The sequence below is a fragment of the Sceloporus occidentalis genome, unplaced genomic scaffold (genome assembly GCF_023333645.1).
Source record: "Sceloporus occidentalis isolate IW3139 unplaced genomic scaffold, rSceOcc1.0.p SCAF_3, whole genome shotgun sequence".
Classification (NCBI taxonomy): domain Eukaryota; kingdom Metazoa; phylum Chordata; class Lepidosauria; order Squamata; family Phrynosomatidae; genus Sceloporus; species Sceloporus occidentalis.
This window is the reverse complement of record NW_028316983.1, coordinates 147,294,592-147,321,282: the sequence shown is the minus strand read 5'-3', so window position 1 is coordinate 147,321,282 and position 26,691 is coordinate 147,294,592. Positions and strand designations below refer to the sequence as shown.

The 26,691-nt window shown below is 39.9% G+C and overlaps 1 protein-coding gene across 1 annotated transcript in view; it reads left to right on the top strand.

The window, feature by feature from the left end:
- The window catches only part of LOC149316943 (unconventional myosin-X), a 199,075-nt gene that overhangs the window by 43,247 nt on the left and 129,137 nt on the right, over positions 1-26,691 (top strand). Inside the window, exon 2 of the mRNA XM_089516575.1 lies at positions 5,514-5,612. Coding sequence (XP_089372701.1) covers positions 5,514-5,612 — 99 coding nt within the window. The remainder of the gene's footprint in view (positions 1-5,513; positions 5,613-26,691) is intronic.

Below are 26,691 nucleotides of genomic sequence, written 5' to 3'. Positions count from 1 at the left end.
TGTAATTGGTTGACCCAAAGAGTGCTCAGCAATGGTGCCTTTTCCTCTTGCAGAGAAGTGACCAGTGAGTGGGATTCCACAGGGTTCTGTCTTGGGCCCAATGCTATTCAGCATCTTTGTAAATGATTTGGATGATGGAATAGGGGACATGCTTATTACTGTTATTGTTGTTTATATTGTTTACTTATATCCTGCCTTCCTCCCAATACAGAGACTCAATTTGCTTCTCAAATTTGCAGATGACCCCAAATTAGGGTAGCTAATATCCCAGGAGATTATCATATGGGGGCATACGGGATCGCTCCCCCAGCTTTATCCCATCCATGACCCAAGTGAAAGTGATTGCACTAAACACTTTCACGTGGAAGCACACTAAAGCTGTTATTCAGCCATCAGTGAAGTGTAATTGTATTAATGGGTTTTTCCGTTAATACAAAACAGTGGCAAATGACGAATTATATTTTCTGATAGCTGAAAGCGCTTTTCAGAGCGCTTTGATGTGAAAGTGTTTAACACGATCACTTTCACTAGCGCTTCCCAGATGGGTCAGTTATGGGTCATGTGTGAAAGTCCTTCCCACAGTCGGGCAGGAAGGACGAGACGAGGACGTGACAATGACGTCCTGACCCCCATGTGATAATCTCAGAGAGCAGGAGCAGAATTCAAAATGGCCTTTATAGATTAGAAAGGTGGCCAAAACTAAAAAAAAAAAGTGAATTTCAGTAGGCAGAAATGTAGGATACTACACAGTAAAAATGAAATGCACAGATACGACGTTTTGACTCTTTTAAAGATTTTATTAAAACTCAGAGAACATTCAATGCTCTGTTCAGATTGGAGCTACCACTGCAGCCTGGCTTCCAGAATGAAGTTCTTATTTGCTGTGAGTGATAAGGGAGTTGGCTGATCACAGCCCTGCATGGTTGGGCAGGGATAAATTTACTTCTGCTCAGTGAGGCATTTATCTCTTTTACAAGATGAGAGCAGCTCTGCAGGGCTGACAATTGCTGCACATTCTTTTAAAAAACTCTTCAAAGAAGTTCCAAGTTCTGTGGTGCTGGTGGTGGTGGGGAGTGAAAGGATGAAGAAGTGTGGCACTGACCTTGCCTCTTTGTGATAGACTTGTCCCGGAGAAGAGCCCTGGAAATGCCTTTTGCTTGGAGAATGAATGGACAGCAGTTCAGAGTACAGTGATCACAAAAGAGTGGGGGCACCCTTTGTGTTCTTTCCCCGTCCTCAGAGCAAGAGCCAGCTGCAGTCCAGGTGCACATGTTTACGCCTTGCTTGAGCCACGTTGCAGTTGAGCTCCAGGCAAAAGTACTTTTTTAAACCCGCTTGGTGAAGAGACGAGATGTGACTACTTCTCCCAGGCAGCAGCTGTCTCCTGGCAACTGGATGGGACAGACTTTTGACAGGCAGCTACAAGTGTCAGTCAGCTTTATCTCTTGAATTTTTGCTGCCTTCTCTATCAACCTGTCAGCAATTAGGGCTGTCTGAACTCAAAAGGAGTACTGAGCACTGGAAACAACAAGCCACTCTATGGGTAAAGAAGGTGCTTTTATGTGCATATGCTCATGTGTAGGTAAAGGTGTGCATGCAAAATGTGTTTGCCTGGTCTGGTGGATTCTTTGGAGCAAGGGAAACTGTATTGGCATCAGGAATGCTCACTGATTGAGGCCATTTCTGTCAACATAGCCTTTACAGTTGTCCCTCCATATTCGCTAGGATTAAGGGAACAAGACCCCCATGAATATGGAAAAACCTCAAATAACAAAAATACTATTTTTACCTGAGAGGACACCTGTCTAGGAATCTCTAGGTCCTCCAGTGCAACTCTGTGGTCAATGTCCAACATACACTGACCATAGAATGGCACTGGAGTAGCTACAAATGGTCTTTCAGTGCACCTTTTAGTTAAAGTTGACCACAGAGTTGCACTGGAGGACCTAGACAGGCCTAAAGAGAACATATTAATCAAATCCATGAATAATCAAATCCTCAAATATCAAAGCCGCAAATATGGAGGGATGACTGTACTTGTAATGGTTATGGTAACTGTACAGTTGGCCTTCAATCTTTGCAGCCTTTTCTTTTGCAGATTTGATTATTTGTGAGTTTGTAGTTGCCTCTACTGCTGGTCTGCAAGCCTCCTGCCCACCACATCCCAGAACAATGATACCACTGCAAACATCTCCTGCACTGTCATCATCCTTCTCCTAGATCCTCTCTATCTCTTTTCCTGCCCTATACCTCCCTTTCCTGCCTTGCCACCGTGATGCCTCTGCCTCGATCCCAGGCCACCTTTGCTGCCCCTCCCTCCCCACACCTTCCCACTCTACTGCTACTTCAATGACTCAGCCACCCTTTTTGTCTTCCCAGATTTGGAGCTCAGCATCTAGTTTTTGTGTTGACATGAAAGTAGGGAGGATTCAGTGATGGGCCTCCCTTTTGCCCCTGAGAGTCCTTCCTTCTTGCTCCCCTCCCATACCTGCCCCTCGGTCAGGTTCTTATCAGTGGCCTTATTTCTGGTGGACACGTGGTGGGTGGGAGACAGAAAAACATCCCAGCAAAGCTAAACTCCAGAGTGTGCAGGTCTTTGGCTCAATGCTCAGCATCAGCTGTCTGTGTACCCACCTGAATCTAGCTTTGCTGGGCCATTGTGGTGTGTGGTGTTTTCAGTCAGGCTCTAAGGAGCCTTTATCATCATGAGCTGAAGGCAAAGGAGGCATGCATTGGAGGGTCTGCCTACCCTAATGGTAGTGGAACAGTATGCAGAGAGGCCTTGTAGCACCTTTGAGACTAACTGAAACAAAGAAGTTGGCAGCATGAACTTTCATAGACTTCAGTCTACTTCCTCAGATGTGTTTGGTAGTGAAACAGTTTGCATGCAAAAATCTGCTGAAAAGCATGTCCTTCCCATTTCTTACTTTCCGGATGGAGACTGATGGGGGTGAGCATTGAGGTCATACCATATCTTCTTCTTGTCTAAGGACAGGCTTGTGTTTGTGGGGTGGGAAAGCAAACTCTGTATCTCTCTCTCTCTCTTTATCGCTTAGCAGATGGCTCGACTGCTATGTATTTAGCATTTCACGTTTTATTTTTCCTTTCATTCCCGCAAGCCACTGCTAGCTCCCTCTCTTCCCTTAGCAATCTTCCACTTGCCAGAGTGTGGGCTTTCTTGCTTTTGCAAACGGTATTATTAACCTGTTCACCTGCTTCCATGAGAAAACTTTCTTCACCACCCCACTCATCCTCCTTCCCCAAGATGTCCTTGCTACTTTCAAGGCACCATTGACCTAGGCACGCTTCACACTGAGGTCAACTGAATGTTCAGATGATCAGTCTAGAGGAGAGCTCAAGGATATGTTGTGTCTAAGTGATAATTCCCACACTTGGCAGTAATTTGAGATGGTAGGATTTCTCAGTCCTTTGCTGTTTTATTTTCTTTAGGAAAACTTCTCTTACTTTGCATAAGCCTAGTTTGTACCTTCAGTGTCCATTTGTAGACATGGAAGCCTGTAAATAAATAGATAAATAGATAGATACTTGTTACTGTCTGTACTGAAAATTTGGTAGGTAGATAGGTTTGCCTTATGTGCAATTTGATCTTCTAAACCTGGGGGGAGGGGGATCTTGAGGTAAATAATTCCTGCTTGTACTTTTTAGATACATAACCTATCTTCCAAGATAGATAGATAGATAGATAGATAGATAGATAGATATCCCTTGAAACATAATGATGAGCTGCCAGCCATCCTTGGACTGCATAGCTAGAGTCTTTCCCCCATCACTGATTGTAGGATGCAGGGAATGCTGATAAATAGTCATACACCTAATCTCAAATGAAAGCAAGAATGAAGCTGACTCCAGCTGAATGTAAATGTTTGTTAACAATTCACATTTTCTCTTCCTGGCTCTACTGATCCATAACTTCTTATTTTTTACTACTTCTACCCATTCCACTCTCGTTTATATCTTTTTATTTGTAGACCGTATTTCCTGTTTTCATTCGTTCAAGTGTCTTTTTGTTGTTGTTATACACAGCACCTGCTGACAGCCCTGCTGTGAACCTATTAAGGAAACTGTTTTTTTGTCTGAAATATAATTAAAAATAAACAAACAGCACCATCAAATTTTGTAACACATAACTTTGAGATCCTTGGAACAAATTAAAAATAAAATATAAATAAAGTTGTGCCAAATATTTGTTCAGCTGGCAAACTCAGACCAAATATTTCAAGACAGTTGAACAATGCATCTTGAGAAAATCCAGGATTAATGTCAAGCAGTTAAAGCAGATCTTTAGAGAAAATGATATGGAAGGTGTTCAGGGTTGTTTGAATTTAACATGTACAAAACTCCATCAGGATGTTGACTCTGTTCGTTAGGCAAAGGGTTGATAACAAAACATATATCCAACATTACCCTGTTGGATGCAAGTCACAGCATGCATAAGGTATGCTCAAGGGCACTCATATCTTAAATGTACACTAAAACAGAAACAAAGTCTACCTTTCCTTAACTGTTAAGATAATAAGTTTTTAAAGAATGAGTTACAAATTAATACTCATTTCCTAGAATGTTGTTACAGCAGTTATTGTACTACTTATGTAGGGAAAGGAGAACAGAAAACAGTGTAGTCCTATGTACCTCTTCAATATAGCTTATGAACATTTTCAAGATACCTACCTGCATCATGAGAACTAGTAACTTTATTTTATCTCTTCAAAAAGATCTCTCTCCCCACCCTCCAAATGTTAATTGTTGTAAATTAAAATGTGGATTCTGTAAAGGAAAGTGCACACATTGGTAAAAAGAATACAAATAGCTCTTCTTATTGCCAACTTTGTTTTTGTTTAAATATGTATTTATTTTAAGTCAAGTCCTTTCTATGAGTATGGATAATATAAAGCTATACCTCCCTTGGCATACAAAAGAAAGCTTGTATTGTGCCAAACCACATGCCCTATTTTTTCCTTTGCAGTTTTTAAAGAAGCAGTTGAACAAGAAATGTAGTATTCATCCTCAAGATGGAAAAAAATGAAAAAAATCTCTCTCTTTCTCTTCTCCTTGCAGCTAGGGGAGGGGTGAGGTTGTTGCTTTGCACCTTAATGAAGCAGGAGACAGTTTATATGGGGATGTGCCAATTCCTAGAGTTTGGAGAGGGACCATGCATTGTACCATAAATGTCAGTGTCATTTATAATTTTGTATAACTAACTCAACAGCGATGTGACTCACTGAATTGGATTCAGCTGTAGTTGTGCTCATGCAGATGCTTTTTAAGAAGGGAAAATTCTACTCGAGATCCTTTTAGAATTATCACTTGGGTAGAAACAAGTCATATGTTTTCTGGGAGACAACACTTTGTTTCATTAGCCTCCTAATGAGATTTGATTTTGAGTATGTCTGCTGAATGCAAGAACTACAACAAAAATGTTAGTTGAAATTGCTGCTCACTTTGATAAACTAACTAATAATTTTGCTTATATTTGTGTTCATTTTTTATTCCAGGGAGCACGGGTTTGGTTGCGAGAAAATGGCCAACATTATCCAAGTACTGTACTTTCCTGTGCGGAGGGAGTTGTTGTGTTCAGGACAGATTATGGTCAGGTAAATATATCACTTCTAAACACTTTCAGTTCCTGTCAAAGCACCATTCATTGTGGCAAATATATACAGTGCGCCCTTGGTTTACGCGGGGAATCTGTTCCAGACCCCCACGTAAGCCAAAAAACGTGTATGCTCGAGCCCCATCCACTTGAATGGGGCTTGTGCATGTGGCGGCGACGCGTGCACTCCCGCACGGCTCTCCACAGGTTTGAGCGGCTGCACTGTATGTTGCTGCAGAGGTTTTCAGCAGGAGATCAGTTTGAAGCATGTATTCTCACACTTCTGTGCTGTGATAGAACTATGAGTGCTCCATGAAAAATAGACACAGAAGAGTCTGCCTGTTGCATCTCTTCATTCTACTCAGCCTCAGCAATTCTTCTGTACCAGATGAGGTGAGATCAATCAGCAAAATAAAAATGTACCCACCTTGCTTCTGGTACTGTTGGAACAACACCGGAATGACATACAGCCTTTTTCACAGTGAAAGCACTTCTTTTAGGCTTTAATGCAACATACCCCATATGTTTCTAATGCATGTCTTTGAGGGCTTGTCTTCACTGACTGGAATGCTCAGAGCTGCCCCCAGAGTACTCTGACCCCGAATTCCCCCCTTTCCCTGTATTCTCCACAGTGATAATAGTGATTGTCTCCCCATACAATCTCTGTCTGTTGTTGGGTGGCACCACTGAGTTCACAATGAAGTGCCCAAGCCTTGTTAGAGATGCCAGGCACCTTTTTCTGACCTCAGACAACTTGAGCCTGTAACAGTGGTGCTGGACGGCTTGCAAGGATCATATGGAAAGGCAGCCACCCACCAGTATGGAGAAAGCCAGCAGACTGGGGGGAAAGTAAAGTTTTTAAAATCTGGTTAAGGGGAGGAAAGGCTGAATTGGGTGTAGACTTCATGAAGACAGTACGCACCCAATCCAGGGTTTTGAGCTTGCATCATCTAAACAGGATGCAACAAGCCCAGGGGACCTTTGGGGTAAACATCCCATAATGACAAGCCGTTAGTTGCCTCTCTAATGGATTGTTCCTGAAAATTGTATTAAACTACATTCAAACTTTTAAGGCTTTCTAAAAAGTAACTTTCTCTATTTGCAAGCTCCCCCCCCCCCTTTGAAAGCCATTTGTTACTTGCTGGTGGCAGGAATTGTGGGGCAGAATGTTGAAAACTAATTGAGAATGAACAGCTGTTCCCATTGCTGAGGAAAGAACTGTATCAGTGTCTTATCTCTCTTTTAGCAGTCTAGCAAATTTGAATACTTTTAATTTTTAATCTTGTCACCATGTGTACTTGTCTACAGTTAACTGCTCTTGGCCTGATGTTGGATGAGCTGGATCTGGTGGGTTAGTAATATGTGCTACTCTAGTCTTGTGCATTCTGCTGGCTATGCTAAATGGTAGCTCTGAAAAGGAATCACTAGTGTTCATGCTGGCTAGGGGATTATGGGAGTTGGAGTCTTAATATGTGAGGCAGGGAACAAATTAAGTTCCAGTGCAACCTTCCAACTAGTTATGATTAACAGCAATATGTTCAATAGAGAGTTATTCAAATATTAAGAAGTACAAGATGGGTCTCATAATTTGCACAAGGATTATAAATTTGTGTGGAGTTAGAACTGTTAATATGGCATTCTGAAGATATTGATGATATAAACTGGGCTCCAAGCTACTATAATTGAGATTTAAAAACCATAAACATTACTTACTGTGCAAAAGTACAAGCCATGGATGGTTGAATCTGTGAATAAAAAATCCATGGATATGAAGGGTTGATTGTGATATATGGGTGTTTATTTGTAGTATCTGTAGATATGCAGTAAACTCTTTGTCATCATACTGGTGGTAAAAGTTTGCCTTTCCTAGATACCAAATTATAGTTGTGGAAAAAACAACAATTAACATTTGTAGATGAGGCACCTGTCATTTAAAAATGTTTTAGGATGTGAAGTCGAAGGCTTTCATAGCCGGCATCCATAGTTTTTTGTTGGTTTTCGGGCTATGTGGCCATGTTCTAGAAGAGTTTCTTCCTGATGTTTTGCCAGCATCTGTGGCTGGCATCTTCAGAGAATGCTTGCCTGGAATGGAGTTGGGTGTGTGTGTGTGTGTGTACACACACACACACTGTGTGATCCTGGGAAGGCAGGAGCGATTTTCATGTGTATTGTTCTGTTGCTAATGGCAGGCCTCAGGGTGGGAAGCTATGCAAAAAAGGATTAGTGACTGCTTGATTAGTGCTCATTGTCTGCTGTTTTAGGATGCATTTCCCAATGAGTTCAGTGCCTGAATTGAAAAACCATATTACAGTGTTAAATTTTGAAGTTCTTTAACCAGAAATTATTTGATACTAACTTCCTATGCTCCAGTCAGCAAATGTCCCAAGAATCAGGGGATTAGAATACAAGAGTTCAGCAATTAATTCAGTCCAGGTCAGCACAGAGTATCCAGCATACTAATGTATACTAATCACACCCAGGTAATTTTGGCTCCTTGGGAGGCTTCACCCATCATTCTGTTTGCATACTTCAACTGATAATTGTGATTTGATGTTTTCTTGTTATCTCAGATTCAATATGTCCAAGACAAGGTTCCCCCATGTTCAGTCATGCACGGCTATGTCATACAGTATCTGTGTTTCCATCACTACTGAAATAGGCCTCTCTACTTGTCCAGGTTCATACCCTGTTCATCTGTTGTCTCATCTGTAGCACAGTAAGATTCCACCGCTTTTGTGGCAGAAATGTCAGTATCTTTGGCAGTTGACTCAACACTGTACAGGTTATTTGCCAAATAAGAGAAAGTTAGAGGCAGGATAATTCTTCACTGGTAAGTAGGAGCACTCTGGTGTTACTTCAGTTCCCACCAACAGGTTAGGAAAGAGGAAATATAAGACTTCACAACTCTTAATTTGGGGTTCTGTTTGCTTTATTACTCCCTCCCATTGCTAGTATCTCCAAGCCTGGTTTAAATATTCCACTGTACTGTGAATACAGCTGCACATAATGCCTCCTACCCTATCCCTGCACGGAGACACCAAAGAATAAGCAAAGTGTACTATGTTTATTTGAACTTAAAATCGCCTTACTTTGCTGTCCTGCTCCGTTTGGTTAAGAAACAAGGAGATCCACTGTTCTAATAAAAGTGGCAAATCCCAGCAATCTCATCCTTGTCTCTGTGACAGAGGGAAGATTTTCAGAATGGGAAAGCAAGAAGTAATGTGTTCAGCATACACTCCCTGAATCGACTCACCCCATCAGAAAATAGCAGATGAGCATAGCCACTGATGTGTAAGTCTGAGGATGAATCAAGCTGTTTTCAGAATATAGTGTGTACACTTGTTTTCTCTGCTATAGAAGAACAAGGGGTAAATGCCAGTTACATGATAGCACAGGACATGTGAAAACTAGTTAGCCCTGCTGAAAAGTCTGTATATTGTTCAGGAAATACTATATCTCACGACTCTCTCTGTGTGTGGGTATGTGGATGCATGAGTTGCTGTGTGTACACACACACACACACACACAAATGCACATATCCACATGTAGAGAATATTTAGTTATTCTTGACAGCAAATGTTTGTGCTTAAATAGTTTGCTCCTTTCACAGATTTTTAAAAACAGCAGCCATATCATAAAAGACAGTTTCGGTAGCAGATTTCACCTTGTCCCATTCTCAGGTTAGAAAACATCAATTTCTCTAAATGTAACAAAATGTGACACAAAATAAAATAAAGTGGTATAGGAGAACTAGCAACCATTTTGTTTGGAGGGGTCTACTTGATTACTACAACCTGATGAGCATCTGTAACATCAAACTATGGAATATTTAATTATGTATTCCAGTGGACTGAAGGGGGTGAGGTGGGGAAACCATTTAGATCGAATACTCTAAATAGAAGCAGCTGAGACAGAATATTGTAAAAATGTGGTGTGTGAGCATTCCCTTCCCCAAACCACAGATGGTAAGTATCACTGGTAAAAAGGCCTTGTCATTCAAAAAGTCTTCTCTTAATTTACTTCAACAAAGAATTCATTCATGCTGAGGCTTACACCATAAAGCAGAACATGGTCTAGTATCCTGTACTTTAACTAATAGGCACCTGTAGATTGTTTTTGGGGTTTTTTTTGTTTTTGTTTTTTTTTTTTTTGGTCTGCTTTAAAAAGAGCCCCCCCCCCTCCCCCGGCTTTTGCACTGCAAGAAGAAGCTTAAATAGAAATCTGTCTCTCTTCATTCCCCAAATATATATGGTCCATAGAGGCTTCTGCCTTTCTTCCTTTTATCTTTTTCACTTACAGATTCATGGGAGGAGGTGAAAAAAGGGAGTCTGAAATTCATGACTTATATTCTATATTCAGGGAAGCTAAATTTCATTTTTGACAAAGCTTATACACAAAAGCAGTAGGCTACTGTGAAGGCAGATCCCATTGAACAAAAACTGAAGAAGAGCATGGAGGTATTTTGTTGAAATGTATTAGAAATAGAAATATATTACAAGAAATTGATGGTGTAAATAAGAGGATTGGAACGGGGGGGGGGGAATAGTTCAGTAACGTATAGGTAAATAGTGGTAAGAGTAGGGTTGCCATAAGTCAGGACCTCCAAACCGGGACAAATGTAGGACAAATGCAGGACAACATTTTCAAATGTAGGACACATTTTTAAAAAATGGAGGACATGTGAAAAAATTGAGGCTTTTTTAGAAATGTTCATATAAATGCATGTTTCTTAGGCATGATCAAAATGGAGGACATTTTGACATTATTCCTAGACAGATTGCAGAAATGTACTTCCCTTTCTGCCACCCCCCTCTCCCCATTCCAAACAGCACATTTGGGCATTGAACACTGCTTTATTTTAACATTGCCTCTTGCATATTTCAGAGGCTTATTCCACAACCAAACCCTTTGGTCAAGGGACTTTGGTTTTTCTTCATTTTGACTTGTTTTGTCTGTATTCCTCCCCACTAAATAAAGAAGACATGAAATGGAGTTAATGGGTACAAGTTGTTAAACAAAAAAGTCTTGTGAGACTCTGTAGGCAAGAGGTGCACCATATTAAGAACTGCATTAAGCACACTTAGGCTGCTGCCACACTGCTTTCACTCTCATCGCTCCATCCTATGGAATCCTGGGATTTGTAGTTTGTTGTGGTGCCAAGGCTGGGCTTTGAAATCTCAGGCATAAGAGAGGCAAAAGGCTTGGGCTGCATCTACTCTGGAGAAATAATCTGGTTTGAGACCACTTTAACTGTCTTGCCTGAATGCTATGGAATTCTGGGAATTGTGGTTTTGTTCCAGCACCACAGCAGAATGGCAGTTAACCCCTGGAAAGCTCTCTGACCAAGGTGACCAATGCCCTCACCCCAAAATGTAGGGCACCCAAGCAAAAAATGTAGGACATGGCCAAAAATAAAAGCTAAAAACACCCATGTAATTATAAATCCATGCTTCTTAGCCATGATCCAAATGGAGGACATTTTGAAATTTGACAGAAGAGGACATGTCCTGGAAAAGGAGGAGGGTGCCTGGTCACCTTGTCTCTGGTCCAAAATACACTGCTGAAATAAAACATAGCTGGACTGAAATGCCCAGAGTTCCACACTGAGGAAATAATCCACTTTGAGAGTGACTTAACTGTCCTGGGTTAGTGCTGGGGAATGCTGGGAATTGTAGTACACTGTGGCCCCAGAGCTATCTCTGACAGGGAGTCCCATAACCCTCCAAATGTAGTTGAAGTCAGTACTGGAGAATACTGGGAATTGTAGTCTATTGTGGCCTCAGAGCCATCACTGACAAAGAAGTCTCAATGTCTCCCAAACACTAGCATTCCCAGGATTCCCTAGCATTGAGTTAAAGCAGTCTCAAAGTGGGTTATTATTCCTGCAGTGTGTGAGAGAGATATAAAAGCTAGGGACTGGATTCATTTGGAGGATCTCTGTGTCCAAAACACATTGCTTGGACTGCCAGGGCTCAGTGCTATGGAATCCTGGGAATTGTAGTTTATTGTGGCACCAGAGCTCTCTGACAGAGAAGGCCAAATGCCTCACAGACACTAGAATTCCAGAGCATTGTGCTTTGGCAGTTAAAGGGGTCTCAAAGTGCAGAGGGGGGGGGGAGAGAAAAGCCAGGGAGAGTGAATGAGCAGCTCATCTTGGCTGTGGCTACTCTGAGAGGAGGAGGAGGAGGAGGAGGAGGAGGGCGGGAGCCAAGGGAAGTGGCCAGGACCATCAGCCTCCTCTCTTCCACCGAAGACTGCTGGCAAGAGGCTCTGCCCCCGGCAACGCCTCCTCTGTGGACCATTCAGCTTCCTTTTGTCAAAAGAGCTCTGGTGCCACAAGAAACTACAATTCCCAGAATCCCATAGCACTGAGCCATGGATGTTTAAGGGGGGGGGTCAAACTATTTCTGCAGCCTTTTGCTACCCCAAAGCCCTTCCTATTTACATGCAAGGCAAAATCTCTTCCTTCCAAGCCATTGAAAACCAACCCAAGGGGAGGGCTGATTGCTTCTTTCCCATTGGTCAGCTTTGGGAGAAATTTGCATATTCCAAGTAAAGATGTTTAGGGCCTCAAAAACGATCCTGTGATAAAGAATTACAAGAATACTGACACAGTATACATTTAAAAGATGAGGCATTTAGACTCCCAGTGAAACATGAACGATTTATGGCCTTTTTTTTCCTCACTGTAAACTGGAAAGTAAGGCCTCTTGCAAGACATATATACCAGGTGGGCTGGCAATAGCTCTGAGTGGCAGGTGTCCTGAAGACCTGCTCTCTAGGCTATCCCAGGCAGGGAGGCGGGGAAGGTGGCACCCAGCCATGGGGAGGGGTGGAGCTGCCTCCAGGGCCTCGCTGGGGGGGGGGAGTCCCGGGGTGGGGCCAAACCGGGGCGGGACCGTGTGGCCCCGCCCCAAACCGGGAAAGTCCCGCCCCCAGGGGGGTTTGTCAACCCTAGGTAAGAGGAACTCATTGCTGATGGAAGTGTAGTAGTGATAGGGTAGAATAAGGAAGAAAGGTAAAGATATGTAATATTGTATGTTTTGTTCATCTTTTCTTCTCTATTTTAGATTTCTTTGGAACTTTTTTTTTAAAGTTTAAAAAAAATTTAAAAAAAAGAAATGTATTAGATAGTTGTCTTCAGATTATTGGTTTGAAGTTTCAAAATTGCCGGAATTATAAGCAGATATCTCTCTTGTGATTGCAAGATTTATTCCACATATTATTTCAGATTTGTATACCTTTCAATTCATCCTGTGACAAATAGACCTTGAAGAAAAATCATTTCTAAATTTCCTGGTTTTTAACTGAATATGTTTTTAAAATTGCACTCAAACTATAAAAACTGTTTACAGTGAATGAAAAACAATGCACAGTAGTGATGGTATAGGTAAAAACATTGAAGAGACTTTCAAACCACTTACAAGCATTTCATTTTATAATGGTAGCAGCAGGCCAAGAAAATAATAACAATGAAGAGTTAGGTCCTAAACTTTAGGGTAGTGTTGATAGAAGTATGGATCATACAGACCCTTAATTATTGTCAATTTTTGGGGAGGGGAGAAATATCTTCCCAATCACTGGAGATCTCAAAGAATGACTGATTGATTACTTCTAACACCTCCAACCCACCACCTGACAAACCCGGAATGGGCAACTGGAAACCACTTCTCGTTGCACCTTTTGGCTGAAGTGGGTTTCTACAGCCTGCCATAAATGCACAAAGGTGAAAATGTCCCCTGCAGTTGTCCACTTTGATTTTGGTAGATCTAGGCTCAAGTTATCACTAAGTTACAAAACTCAGTGGATAACCTTGAGAATATTACTGTGAGGATAAAGAAGAGGGACTTGTAGAATCATTAAGTGTAGGATAAAAATGCAATCAATAATGAATTATTTGCTTTTCAGCCTGGAATAATGAAGGTCATTGTATTTGAGAACTAAAATTGATAAGTGTGGACAGAGATCTAGAAAGCAAGGGTGTGGAGCGTATGAATTTGGCCTTTTCCTGTGTGCTTTACTCATGTGCTAGTTTGTGTTCAGTTATAAAATGACATATCCCTCCAGACAGATCATGAGAGTGTCTTGCTTCAAACATCTCCCTAAGTGCTTTGATTAATTAGAGCTGACAACAGATGTTAACTGGGCATTGCTGGGAGAATCATATATTCATGTAACAATGGCCAAGAACATATGCTCATCACAGTCAGTGAGACTAACGTTTTATAGTTAATAGTACCTTCTTGGCTTTGTATAGTGCTTCAGAATAACATTTGCAAGGGATAAAAGGGCCTGTTTGTCACTTCCCAACCTGTGGAGTCATGACCTCCAAGGAGGTCGTTGGGAATGAAGAAGACAAATTAAATGTAGTAGTCTTTTTGTGTGAGTCTTCCCCACTTCAGAAAGTGAATTCAGCCACTTTTTCAGATATTGGAGATATAATTGTGCTTGGATTAATTTGGCTTCTGTTCTTTCCTGATGACTAGCTTGTGAGCATCATACTAAGGCTGCAGATAATGTATTACATTACTGCAGATAACGTATAACACACTTAAGAAATGAAGGATTGTTCACTGCTGGTCTTTCTATATATAACTGCTTAAACAATAGTGATCTTCAGCCTTTTTAGTACTGTTGTTGTTGTTAACTGCCCTCATGTTGACCTGAACTCGTGGCACCCCTTGGGATGAGACATTTCCAAGATCTCTTTCCTCTACTGCCTTGCTCAGGTCCTGCAGGCTCAAGGCCCATGGCCTCCCTGATCGAATCGAATCATCTGGCTTATAGTCTCCCCTTTTTCTACTGCCCTCTACCTTTCCCAGGATCATTGGCTTTTATAATGAGTCATGCCTTCTCATGATGTGACCAAAGGACAGCCTCAGTTTTGTCATCTTGGCTTCCAAGGAGAGTTCAGGCTTGATCTATTCAAGGACCCATTTATTTGTCTTTTTGGCTTTCCATCGTATCCTCAGCACACTTCTCCACACCACATCTCAAATGAGTTTATTGTTTTTCTACTAGCTTTCTTTACTGTCCGGCTCTCATATCCATACATTTTGATGGAGAATACAGTGGCCTGGACTATCCTCACTTTAGTGTTCAGAATTATATCTTTGCACTTTAGGATCTTGTCCAGTACTAGGACCCACATTTTAAAAACCTGTAACTTAAGCTCACCATTGGTTTTTTTTAAAAAATCTTTCCTCCTTGTATATCCCTTCTTCCCTTTACTTTTCCTTTAAAAGAAATTAGTGAGCTGACTATAAAATGTAGGGAAATGTTACCAGTGACATTGGTGATTCATATCTTGTTAGTCAATTTCTGCACTTTGTGTTAGAAATACGAATATAAATATTTTTTACAAAACAATCCACCTTTCTTCATTGATTAGCACTAAACTACTTTGCCTGCAAATTAAGAGCAACAAGCTGTTGCCTCAAGAGAGGGATGAAAATGCTGGGGGGGGGGGGGACACAAGCTTTCATGTTTCACAGTACATTTCTAAAAGATTTAAATTGAAAGATCTTTGAGGCAGGGATTTCTCTGTTTATGTTATGGTGCCAGGAAAGTCGATGGGACTACATAAAACTGATAGTTACTATCAGCAGTGTGACCTTACACACGTATATTCAGAAATAAGACCTAAATTGGGAGCTTACTCTCAGGTAAGTAGATTTAGGACTGTTCCTTAGGGGTTCTGTTAAATTTGAACATGTGTGCTGGCTTACTGCTGACCATACTACCATTTTAAATGGGACAGTACTGTTTCCCCCCCTCCCCCATATTTCCAGACCATTCCATCATTTTAGTATAAACATCAATTTTGTCCCGTTTTCAAGAAAAATGTCATTATGTTGTGAAAATGGTTAGAAGATCCCATTTTGAAATTGTGATTGTCAAAAAAAAAGACCTGTCATGGAGTGTGAGATGTTGAAATAAGATTTTGAAAGACCTAAATTTGCTGTGCAAGATTGCTTCCTCTGAGAAATATTCATGGTATGATTGTGGTGAAATCCAGTCCCCCTCTACGTCTGCCTAAATTTTTGTATGAGTTCTGTCAGTGACGAATGATTGTCATCAGATTCATGTAATAAAACTTTTGTTACTGTCTTCCTTTTTCATGAATACAGAATATTACATAACCCCATCCTGTTTTGTCTCAAGGAAATATGATCAGCCTAATTTTCTATTATTCAGGAATAGCAGAAGCATTCATTAATTACAGATACAAATTCTTAAAATGTTAGTTTTCTGTGTTTAGTTTCTGGAAAAGACACGTAGGAGTTTATCACACTCCTTATCTTCCTGCCATGCTCCCGTCGTGTAAATGTCACCGATCTGTGACAGGAGCCTCCTGGTGGGATTGCGGATGGCGCTATTAAGGTGGAACACTTCTGTTTTTGTCATTATCGTGTTTTAAAAAGGGCCCTTTTTAAATAATGGATTAAATCGTTATTTTAAAAGGGCCCCTTTCTTAACACTTACGATAACACTTCCATGACAAAAACAAAGCATTCCACCTTGATAGCGCCATCCGCGATCCTACCAGGAGGCTTCCGTCACAGATCAGTGACATTTACGCGACGGGAGCATGGCGGGAAGATAAGGAGTGTGATAAACTCCTTAGATCCATCTGTTCTGTTCTTGTGCTTATTTTAAATAATGAAGACAGAATTCCTTTTGTGTGAAGATTAAAACAGATGTACATAGGCTGCAGTTTAGATGTCATTTATAAGATTTAGAGAAGATATAGTTCATTCTGTCTTTCCTTGTGTGTCCCTTTCCCTCCCCTTCCTCTGTAACTCTTTATCATGATTGCTATCATCTGTTCAAATGTTAAGCACAGTTACAAAATTCCTGTGAATGTGGGATCAGGTTGATTGTTCAGAGCCGTAAGTGTCACAGAAGCATGTGGCTCAGCTTAAAGAGAGCAAAATCGTCCTATTTGTATAAGGAAGAATTTCTAGTGTTGTTCAGCTGAAGTAAATTGCAGTTTAAAGAAAATAAACATCCACATTAAGGCTGAGCAAGTACATAGTAAAAAGTACAAGAGTTTTTATTCAAAGCTGTTCGTTATTTGGCACTAAATGGCTCAGGAACAGAGCTATGTAGGGTTTGTTTGTATGGGTGGCAACTTCCAGAAAACCCTGGTCAGCTATTTTCCATTTTGGCTGAGGGCTTCTGGGAATTGTAGTATAGAAAATAAGTTTTCCAAACACTACTAAGAAAGTGAACTGTTCCTTTACCCTCAAGATGTTCTTGTACGTGAACTTCATTGAAACTGAATGCAAAGGGATTTTTGAGGAAAGAATGCTTTAGGTTGGCATGCCATAAATGATTGATGATTGTGGTTAGGAGCATGAGGACAAGGAGCCTACAGTCAGAAATCTTGCAAGTTGTTTAAAATCAATATGTGCTCTTGCAAGTTGTTTAAAATCAATATAGGGAACAAAACTGCACTGCGCAGTTTTGTTCCCTATATATCACAAGGTTTATATGGGAACCTGCAGGATGAATGCTTATAGAAATTAAAGAAAAACCAAGGGGGTAAGAAAGAAGAGGGAAGGTATCAGTACTGTTGGAAGGACCCCCATGCTTTAAAGAAGTAAAACATTTTCAAAAAATGAAAGGAGCAACCTCTCCCAGGAATGTCAGCCTGATAAAGGCTGATTATGGTCCAAAATACACGGCAGAAATAATCCAGTTTGAGTATATACGGTATTTCTCCAATGAAGTAATTTTATGCAGCAAATTTTGATCTTTCAGTGCCTTATCATAAAACTTCTCACATTCCATGACACAATTTTTTTGACAACCACAATTTCATTTTTGCAACATAACAGGGCATTTTTCTTGAAAACAGAACAAGATTGACATTTATATTAAAACGATGGTATGGTCTGGAAATGTGAAAAAAATGGTACTGTCTCATTTAAAATGGTATGTATGGTCAGCCCAACATAAACTGAAATACATGGATTTTTTATACACGGATTCAAGCATCCACAGTTTGAAAATGTTCAAAAAAAGTATAAATTTCAAATACCAAACCTTGATTTTCCATTTTTATAAGGGACACCATTTTGCTTTGTCATTATATTTAATGCGACTTGAGCATCCACGGATTTTGTTATCCACGGGAGATCTTGGAACCAAACTCCAGCGTATAACAAGGGACCACTGTATTCTGTTTTAACTCCCACTAGTTGGTCCATCTTCTCAAGTGCTTCCTTAGGTTGGAATGCCAGAAATGGAATTTTGCTAGGGATTGGAATACTCTAAGCTCTTCTTTCATTTCATTATTCTGTTCCACCTTCTGAATCTCCTCTCCCATCCCTTACCTTTGTTTTCTTTGGTCAGTTAGTCTTCCTGATCCTCTTTCCTTAGTTCTTTCTGTATGATCTACCCTTCTTTGACACTAGCAGTTCAGCCAAACACTGCCAGGGACTTCATAGCTATTACTGTCAAATATCTTAGTACATTTCCATATTTTGCAGAGTGTACAATTCTAACTAATAGAAAAGTGGAAAATATTGAAATGTAATTTGTGTCTCTTCTTCGGTACCATTTGTTCTGCTAGTGTAGGGAAAATTCTCATCATTTTATGCCTTAGTTTAAGATCACTCAGCATCCTTTTCTCTTCCCCATAATAATCCCACCATGACCCTCAAAGAAGAAAAACATGAAATGTGGTGGCACCATTGTAATCTTATCTGGCAGCTGCAAATGGCAACATGTTAATTGCAGTTTTTTCTTTTTCTTTTAGGGCTTTAAGATCTGAAAGCCACCACCACCACCTCAGGCTTTCCAACAATTTCCTTCTAATTAAAATAAACAGCTCCTCTAGTAAGACCACCAGCACCTGTAATTGTGAACAGAGTAGCCAGTTCATAATAAAATAGGAATGTGGGGTCTTTAATTGCCTGCTGCAGATATTTTAAGTGTAGCTACTAAAAGGTGGTTATTAAGGTGACCTCTAATTTATACTTGGAGGTACCATTCATTAGCACCTAAATACCCTAATAGGGCCTAAATACTGTAAAGGCACCAGCTCCTGTCTGATCTTGGAAGCTAAGCAGGGTCAGCCCTGGTTAGTACTTGGTTGGTAGACCACCAACAACTTCCAGGTGCTGTAGTCTATATTTCAGAGGAAGGAACTGGCAAAACCACCTCAGGGTATTTCTTACTTAAGAAAACCCTATGAAATTCATGAAATTACCATAGGTTGACAGACAACTTGAAGGCGCACATTCACACCATAAGAAGCATTGCCCTTCAAAACAATCCTGGCTAGAGAAAACAGCTAATATTAAATGTTCAATGCTGCTATGCAGCTTTATTTACACGTCTAATATGAGGGTGGGAGGTGGAGTTAGCTGAAGAAGGTCTAAAGAATTACAAAATAATTTACAGCTGAAAGAAGAGATTTTAGGTGGGATCAGTAACTCATATTTTAAAAAGAAAATTAGATGACTTTCATATTAATTCTCCAAAACACAAAATGGGATTTTGTTGTTTAAAAGAAATCACTTGGAACTTTGGAAACAATGCCATTTGTTTCTGTTTTTACTCACTGTGAAGACTGTAGTAATAAAATTACTTTATGGGGAAGTGTCATTCCTTGTGTAACCAAGTGTTTGTTTAGGGAAATGTTGGTAATGTGACTTTTATTTATTTATTATTGAATTATGTACATCAAATGCATATGTTGGATAGAGAGAGAAAGAAAGAGAGAGAGACAGACCTTTGCAGTTCCTCCCTCTGTGCCCTGTAGTGCTATTTTAACATGCCAGCTAAGTTCTTTTTTATTGCTTTAATTAAGTTCAAAAGGACCTTTGAAGTGCTTGTATTTTGGCTAAATATAAACTTTTTAAAAGCCTGTATTAACAGGTTAGCCCTTTCTTTTCATTTTAACTGAATTTAAGCACACAGATGGGAAATATGATTTATGCAGGCAGACTGTCAAAAACTAATCTCATTAATTGCAAGTCATCGTAATCTAGATGGGAGATTTGGTGTTTAAACCAAGCCGCTCATTGCTTTCATGACATGGTTGGAAAGGAAAGATTGGTGACCATTAATGCCAAAATATAGCTTCATGTTATTTCTGTTCTTTTTAAAAATGATGAACATTTACGATAATGCAGAATAAAATGGAACATTTTCTTTTAATCGCCTTTGCTTGTAAAACATCTGTGTGAAATGTGGTGTTAAACACTCTGTAAGCCGGGACAAAATTGGATTTCTGGAAAGCTAATAGGATTTGAATAAATAGTATTGCCCTCAGGTCGTTGCTCCAAGCATTCAGCGTAGGGCAGAGGTTCTGACTAGGGCAGATTGGGAGAAAATCTACAGCTGCCTGGCTCTCCACAGTGGGGCTGAAAGTATATGACTGTTATAACAGAAGACTATGTAGTGGCAGATGATAGAAATATATCCTGGCTGGATAGGTAGAGTGTGTGGAAAGCCTCTCACTTATGAATAGGGGACTAAAGGATAGGACCTTAATAAGGACCCAAGTAGGGAACACAGAGAAATCCATCCTTTGGAAACTTTGCTGCATATTAAATCCTGGAGAAACTGAGATCTACATTTAAAATAGAACATCAGCCATATTTAATCTCCCTTTTGTAGCATTCTTTCATATATTTTTTGTAATAGATACTGCATGCTAGGTCTGGTGTTGTAAAGTCCAGTGCAGGTTCTCTTGAGCTGCTTACTCATATCAAGTTGACCTCCAGATAAATAGGAGTGATGTTTACATCATGTCTGAACTTCTGGATATTTTAAACATCCCCAAGGCCAATTGAATATAAATGATGTTACACAGCCAGCCAGTCTGGGAGAAATATGTGTTCCTGTGAAAGTTCTTCCTTCATGGGAAAGTTTTATGTTGTGAGGACACAAGGTGTTTCTTGCTAATAGGTGAAATACTGGTTCTCGTTCCTATATCCATAAACGGGTTTTTAAAGCCAGACAGCCTACGAACAAATATGTGGGTTTTAGGTGCCCAGTCTTGAAAAATAGTATGGTAAAGTTATTCTTGGGTTGTACCACTCAGCCTGAATGTTGTAGAGTACACATTTTATGCTGCAAAAGAGACCCAATTCCATACAGGAATGATATGGAAAATACTGAATGCCTGGGGCAAGTCTAGAAAAGAGCCATTCCAATCTGAGATTTTTTAAGACCAAGTAGAGGTTAAAGAGTGCTGGATTAGGACTAAAGAGTCAGGGGTTCAGATCCCACTCAGGGCTTGTCTACACAAGATAAAATCCAGACTTCCTCTATTGTGATAAGTTTATCGCACAGGCCCTAAAACGGGCCCGTTGCGTTACAGAAAGGGGGCGTGATGGGAACTGGATGGGGTGAAGAACATATCTTACCGCACAGGAGAATGCCGCTGCCAGATGTTCCCATCGTGTTCCACATCTGTCCCAGAGGGGGCGATTTTTGAGAACACTTTTGAACAGTTCTCAAAAATAGCCCCCTCTGGGACGGATGTGGAATGCGATGGGAACGTCCAGCGCCGGCATTCTCCTGTGTGGTAAGATACATTCTTCATCCCATCCAGTTCCCATCATGCCCCCTTTTTGTAACGCGATGGGCCCATTCTAGGGCCTGTGTGATAAACTTACTTATCACACTAGAGGGAGTCTGGATTTTCTCTTGTGTAGACAAGCCCTGAGTGGGATCGAAACCCCTGACTCTTTATTCCTCATAGACACTACCTTGTCTACCTATGACACTAACTCATAGAGCTTGACCTCTCTCCTGGGTTATTGTAGGAATACGAATGGAAGTGGGAATCAAGGATGCTCACTTGACCAGTGGGGGAAAAGATGGGATAAATGAATGAATAAATATGCATGCATATTGCTAGTAAATAAATCTAGTGAATTTTTATGGATGAAAATATTTTTTCTGTGTCAGCTCTAAAGTGATCCCCTGCCTTCAGTCTTAAATGATATATGGTCTAGTAACAATGTTACCACATGATGAGTTGTACCTCTATAGATCAGATATATGGTATATGAAACGGAGGTGTGTTTATTTTGGTTTCAAAGAACAAGCCGTAGAGATGCATAACCTGAGCTCTTTTACATGGAAGTCAGCCACATTTTGTGGCACCTTCTGACTTCTTCACTCCCTAAAAAAAAGTATCCGTTCTATTTGACCACCTCCAGAATACAGGTGTGGTTTAGACATTCTATTTTCATAACATGAATAATGGATTTTGCTCAGACAGTGTGCTTGTACTGTGATTAGGCTAATAACATTCTTAGAATAGGTTTGGTTTGGTTTGGCCTAACTTGAGCTATCCTCACACAATGTTCATTTGTTTTACTTGCCTGAGGGACTCTTGGGTTCTTATTCCAGGAAAAGGAAATAAAATACAATGTTCAGTTGAGGTGACCTTTCCCATTCTAAACTCAGAAATATTTGAACATTTCTTCACCAGGGGAACATATTTCTAGGATCTGAACCCAAGTATGTAACCTCTTAAACTTACAGTATGTACCTCCTCAATTTATTCAGTTACATAAACATTGATGGTCCACCTTTCTACTGAAAAATAGCTTCTCAAGCTCTGGAGTTACTTAGACAGCACCCCATTTTTGATTATCTGGGGATTTGAGATTAAGAGCACAAAGCAATGTAAACATTTATTCATTTCACAGAATCTTAAAGTAGGTACACTTATGTTGGGGCATAACTTCGTCCTGCAACAAGGATGAGATGCAAATATTTACATGTTCACTCCCACTTGCTAACCTATTGGATTTTGGTTTGTTTTAATTAATTCACTAGAGAAGATGGGAAAATTAGAAGAGTGTCCTTGCAGATTTGCTTTCTTCTCCTGACATGAAGAAGCTGAATCAGAAAAAGGAAGCAAAACAGTTCACCAGTTGGATGTGCTCTGTTTATTTATTTGATTTATATCCTGACTTTCCCCCCAGACTGGGGCTACAGGTGGCTTACAAGTTTAATTTTAAAAAGTTGTAGACAGAAAGCTAAGTTAGCTAGCCACCTAGCTACATATTATTGCTATTACTACATATTATATTTAAAATGATTTTATATGTAACATATACATATTTACACCATACACAGAAGAGCACCTGCAGCTGAGGAATCTTGTTCCTTCCTTTTGTGTGTGTGTATATCATTATTATTATTATTATTATTATTTGTGTGTGTGTGTGTGTGTAATGGCAGTGACTCTTTCTTTACTGAGAATGCATGGAAAGAAGAGGATTTCTCAGGTGCTTTGGACAGTTGTCAGGATGCCATAACTAAAACACTGCAGGGAGGGTTTGAATGATGTGACACCTCTCTAAGAGGCTATTATATGAATTAAATATATCACTAGGCTTCATTCTTCTCACCCTTTTCACCCCACAGATACATATAGGATGTGGGACAGTGGTTACAAATAAATCTAGCATGCTGTGGTCTGAATCATGTGTTACTGTGACAGCAGAATTAAGGACATCTCTTACACTTCTGGAAATGAGAATACATAGAACAGATTCACACAAACATTTTCTTTCACAAGTGTGGTTGGACTGTGAAGGCACAGTTCCATGCGAGTCTTATGATACTTACTTTGGTATATTAGGGTGATTTTAGAATTTACAAAAAAGTGGTTTTCTGAATCTACCTGTTTGGGTTCTTTTTTGTCCCCTCCTCTTTTAGCATCTCCAGAAGTGTTTGGGGGGAAGTCTCTGGAAGTCTTGAGAGTTTCCCATTCTTTTTGTTTTGAGTGTACCTGCTTAGTCAGGAGTTCCATACAGTCTCCTTGAAATATGCCAGGTTTTCCTCCCTCTCAACTCCCTCATGTCCTTTCTTTTTTCTCTCCCATCGATCACGGGTCACATCTAGTCTCATGCAATATTTCTGAAATTGATTTTCAGCAACTTCCACTTAGTCTTTGAAAAATTATTATTCAGGACTTACAGAATGTTAGAGTGCCTTAGCAATATTACACTGATTAAGCACTAAGATCATTTTAGTTTAATGCTAACATTCTTCTTTCTGTCACTTGATCTCTATTGAATCTGTGAAAATTTCCACATCAGCATCTACCGTGGGGTAAGCACTGGTAAAATGCCAGAAAAACATTTAGGAAGCAAGTGTGTGTGAAAGCCTGATGCACTTCCTAAACATCAGGGAACTGTCCCCTCGTGTCCAGTGTCCCTGAATCGTTCAGGGGGCAGCCATTTCCCATTAACGGAAACATTACGTTAATGGAAAATGGTTGCTCCCCGAATGATTCAGGGAAGCTGGAGGTGAAGGAACGATTCCCTGACATTTAGGAAGCGTGTCAGGTTTTCACACACATGTGCTTCCTAAACATTTTTCAGTCATTTTACCAGCATTTACTCCACGGTAAATGCTTGGTGTGGAAATAATCTGTGTCTGACGTTGAATCTGTGTCGACATGACTGTTATGAGAATAATGGGCAGGGACCTCTTAAATACCGTAGAGTGACTAGAACAACAAGTTCTTTGACAATAAATCCAGTCTGTTCAAAAAATGCTAAGGTTTCTAAAGTCTTATATAATAGGAACACATCTCTTATGGGTAATTAATTCTGCCTTTCAAATAACTGTCATCTAAGTCACTTGTACAAATTGTGAAATGGGCACTTCAGCAAAGAATTATTTCTGACTGCAACATGGATAAATTAAAATTTTAGTTCTGACATTCTGGATCTTTTTTTAATGCTTTGGGCAAATTTATTAAAATGAAGAATTTGTTTAAGGAATAAAACAAATGAAGTATTGATTTATTTATATTTTTTACCAGAAATAGAACATTAGAAAATTGGAATTGGATTTGGGAGCCTTAGATTAGGATTAGACATTATAGCACACAAGGGGTCTCTTTTGGATGGTGCCATGCCATCTGTTTATGGCCTTAGAATCAGAGGGTCCTGCAGTATGACTTAATAAATTTGTGGGGTGTTTATAGAAATTACAGGCACTTCTTCATGAAACAGGCTTGCTGGGTTTGGAGGCGAGAAACTACGGTATAATAAGGAGGATTGGAGAAATGACCTAACTAGAAGGATGATAAAATTAATGCTTCCAATCTGACCCAGTATCCTAAATAATGTGTTAATCCTTTCCTCTTATTGGATCCTGATATTGTAGCTGTACTCTAAAGAGGATTTCTCAAGGTTAACCAGACCTTGGCCATCTGATGTGTTGAGAACCTGTCCTAGCATCTCTCTCTAGTTATGTCTGTAACCTGGCTTCTTTTGTTTTCTGCTTTAGAAATGATAAAAGGTGGAACTGTAAATAAAACCCTTAAGGTTTCCCACTACTGACTGCTCAAAAGCAAGAGAGTAATATTAAGAGAGAGGTTTTAAAAAAATTCTTGCAGAAAACATGGTAGCTGCTTTCAAAAAGGAATTGTACTTTTATTTTTTTCTTGGAATCTAGTTCAGATTTAACATAGAACTATGATCTAGCTCAATAGTCTCTATTTGTCTGATGTACGACATGGCAATTATTATTTTTCCATTGTGCCAATTGGTTGCAATTGGGTTTTGGGTTTTTGTTTGTTTGTTTGTTGCCATACTTGGAAACTTGTCAGGGACCAGCTTTTGAGTAGTAATGATCATTCTAGCACATGAGTGGAAAATGTATTGCTTCTACTGGACTGCAGTACCCAGCAGCCCTAGTCAGCATTGCCAATGATGAGGGAAGTTACAATGCAACAAAAATCAGAATGGCCATATGTTCCCAGCCCTGCTTTAGTATAACATGAGAGATCCCCAAGAACCGCCCTCCCTTTTCATACAACCTTGGGTCCTAGTTTGTTGGAAACCATCACTTGCTCGTTCAGGCAAACAGCTGGCGTCTTAATTTTGAGCCAAGAAAATGTTTGCCTTTAGTTGGAGATCTTTTTTCCCTTTCCTCTCTTTATGCAGTATTTGAAATAGCTTTCTCTTTTCAACAAAGTAAAGGGTTAAATGCAGGAATGCTTATAGAGCAGTCAGAATAACATACACCCTGTGATTCTAAACTAGGAAGTCCTAGGAGTCTTGTGAGTCAACGTGCCATCTAGGTAAGATTGATTTTTATTGGTTTTTGTGAGGTTGTTTTTATGATGTACAAGTTTTAAAGGATTCTGTGAACCACTTTGATCACCTTGGAAAAGCGGTATAAAAATAAAGCATATTATTATTATTATTATTATTATTATTATTATTATCTTTCTTTTCTGGCCCTGCCTTTGTGGTTTCCAGAGCAGTCTTACATGCAGAAATTAAAATGATGATATTTTTCCTAACATTCACCTACTGCAGTTAAAGGTCAGTGTGGTATAGTGGTTTGAGTGTTGGAATTGGACTCAGATCAGGCTTCAAATCTACATTCAGCCATGGAAACCCACTGGGTGGCCTTGGGCAAGTCACACTCTTCTCAGCCTCAGAGGAAAGCAATGGCAAACCTCCTCTGAATAAATCTTGCGATGAAAACCTGTGATAGGTTCACCTTGGGGGGGGCATAAAATAGAAGTGACTTGAAGGCAGACAATAATAACAACAAAGGGAGCAACTGAGATTATTGTCCTTAGACAGTAAGGAGAGCTAGTTATGCTACTTACAGCTGTTTGCAGGCTAAAGCAACAATTACATTTCCAGTGAGTGAACTAATTGGCCTCCTCAGTAAAATGTTTTGGTGTAAGGGACATAACATGTTAAGTGGAAATTTTATTCTTGCTTAATCTTCTTGTTGGAATATATGACCTCTTTTTACACCTTACAGTCTGTATTGGGAACCATTGGTCTTGCTTTTGCTTTTCCTTATCTTCAAATTGTGTTGCAATTGTCCATGGGTATAAACAGTCGGTGGAAGGTATTCTCTCTTAACTGATGTAAAGTACTTCAGCAAAGTTTTCAAGGAAACCTTTTGCTCCTTTCTGTTGTAAAATCACAATTGCTTTTGGGCAGTTGAAAAGAAGGGACGGAACATCGAATGATGTTACTTTAAAGAGTGTCTTGGCGAATATCTCACAACCTTTGCTCTTGTGTTAGCCAGTCAGAAAGGATGCCTGATTTTAATCA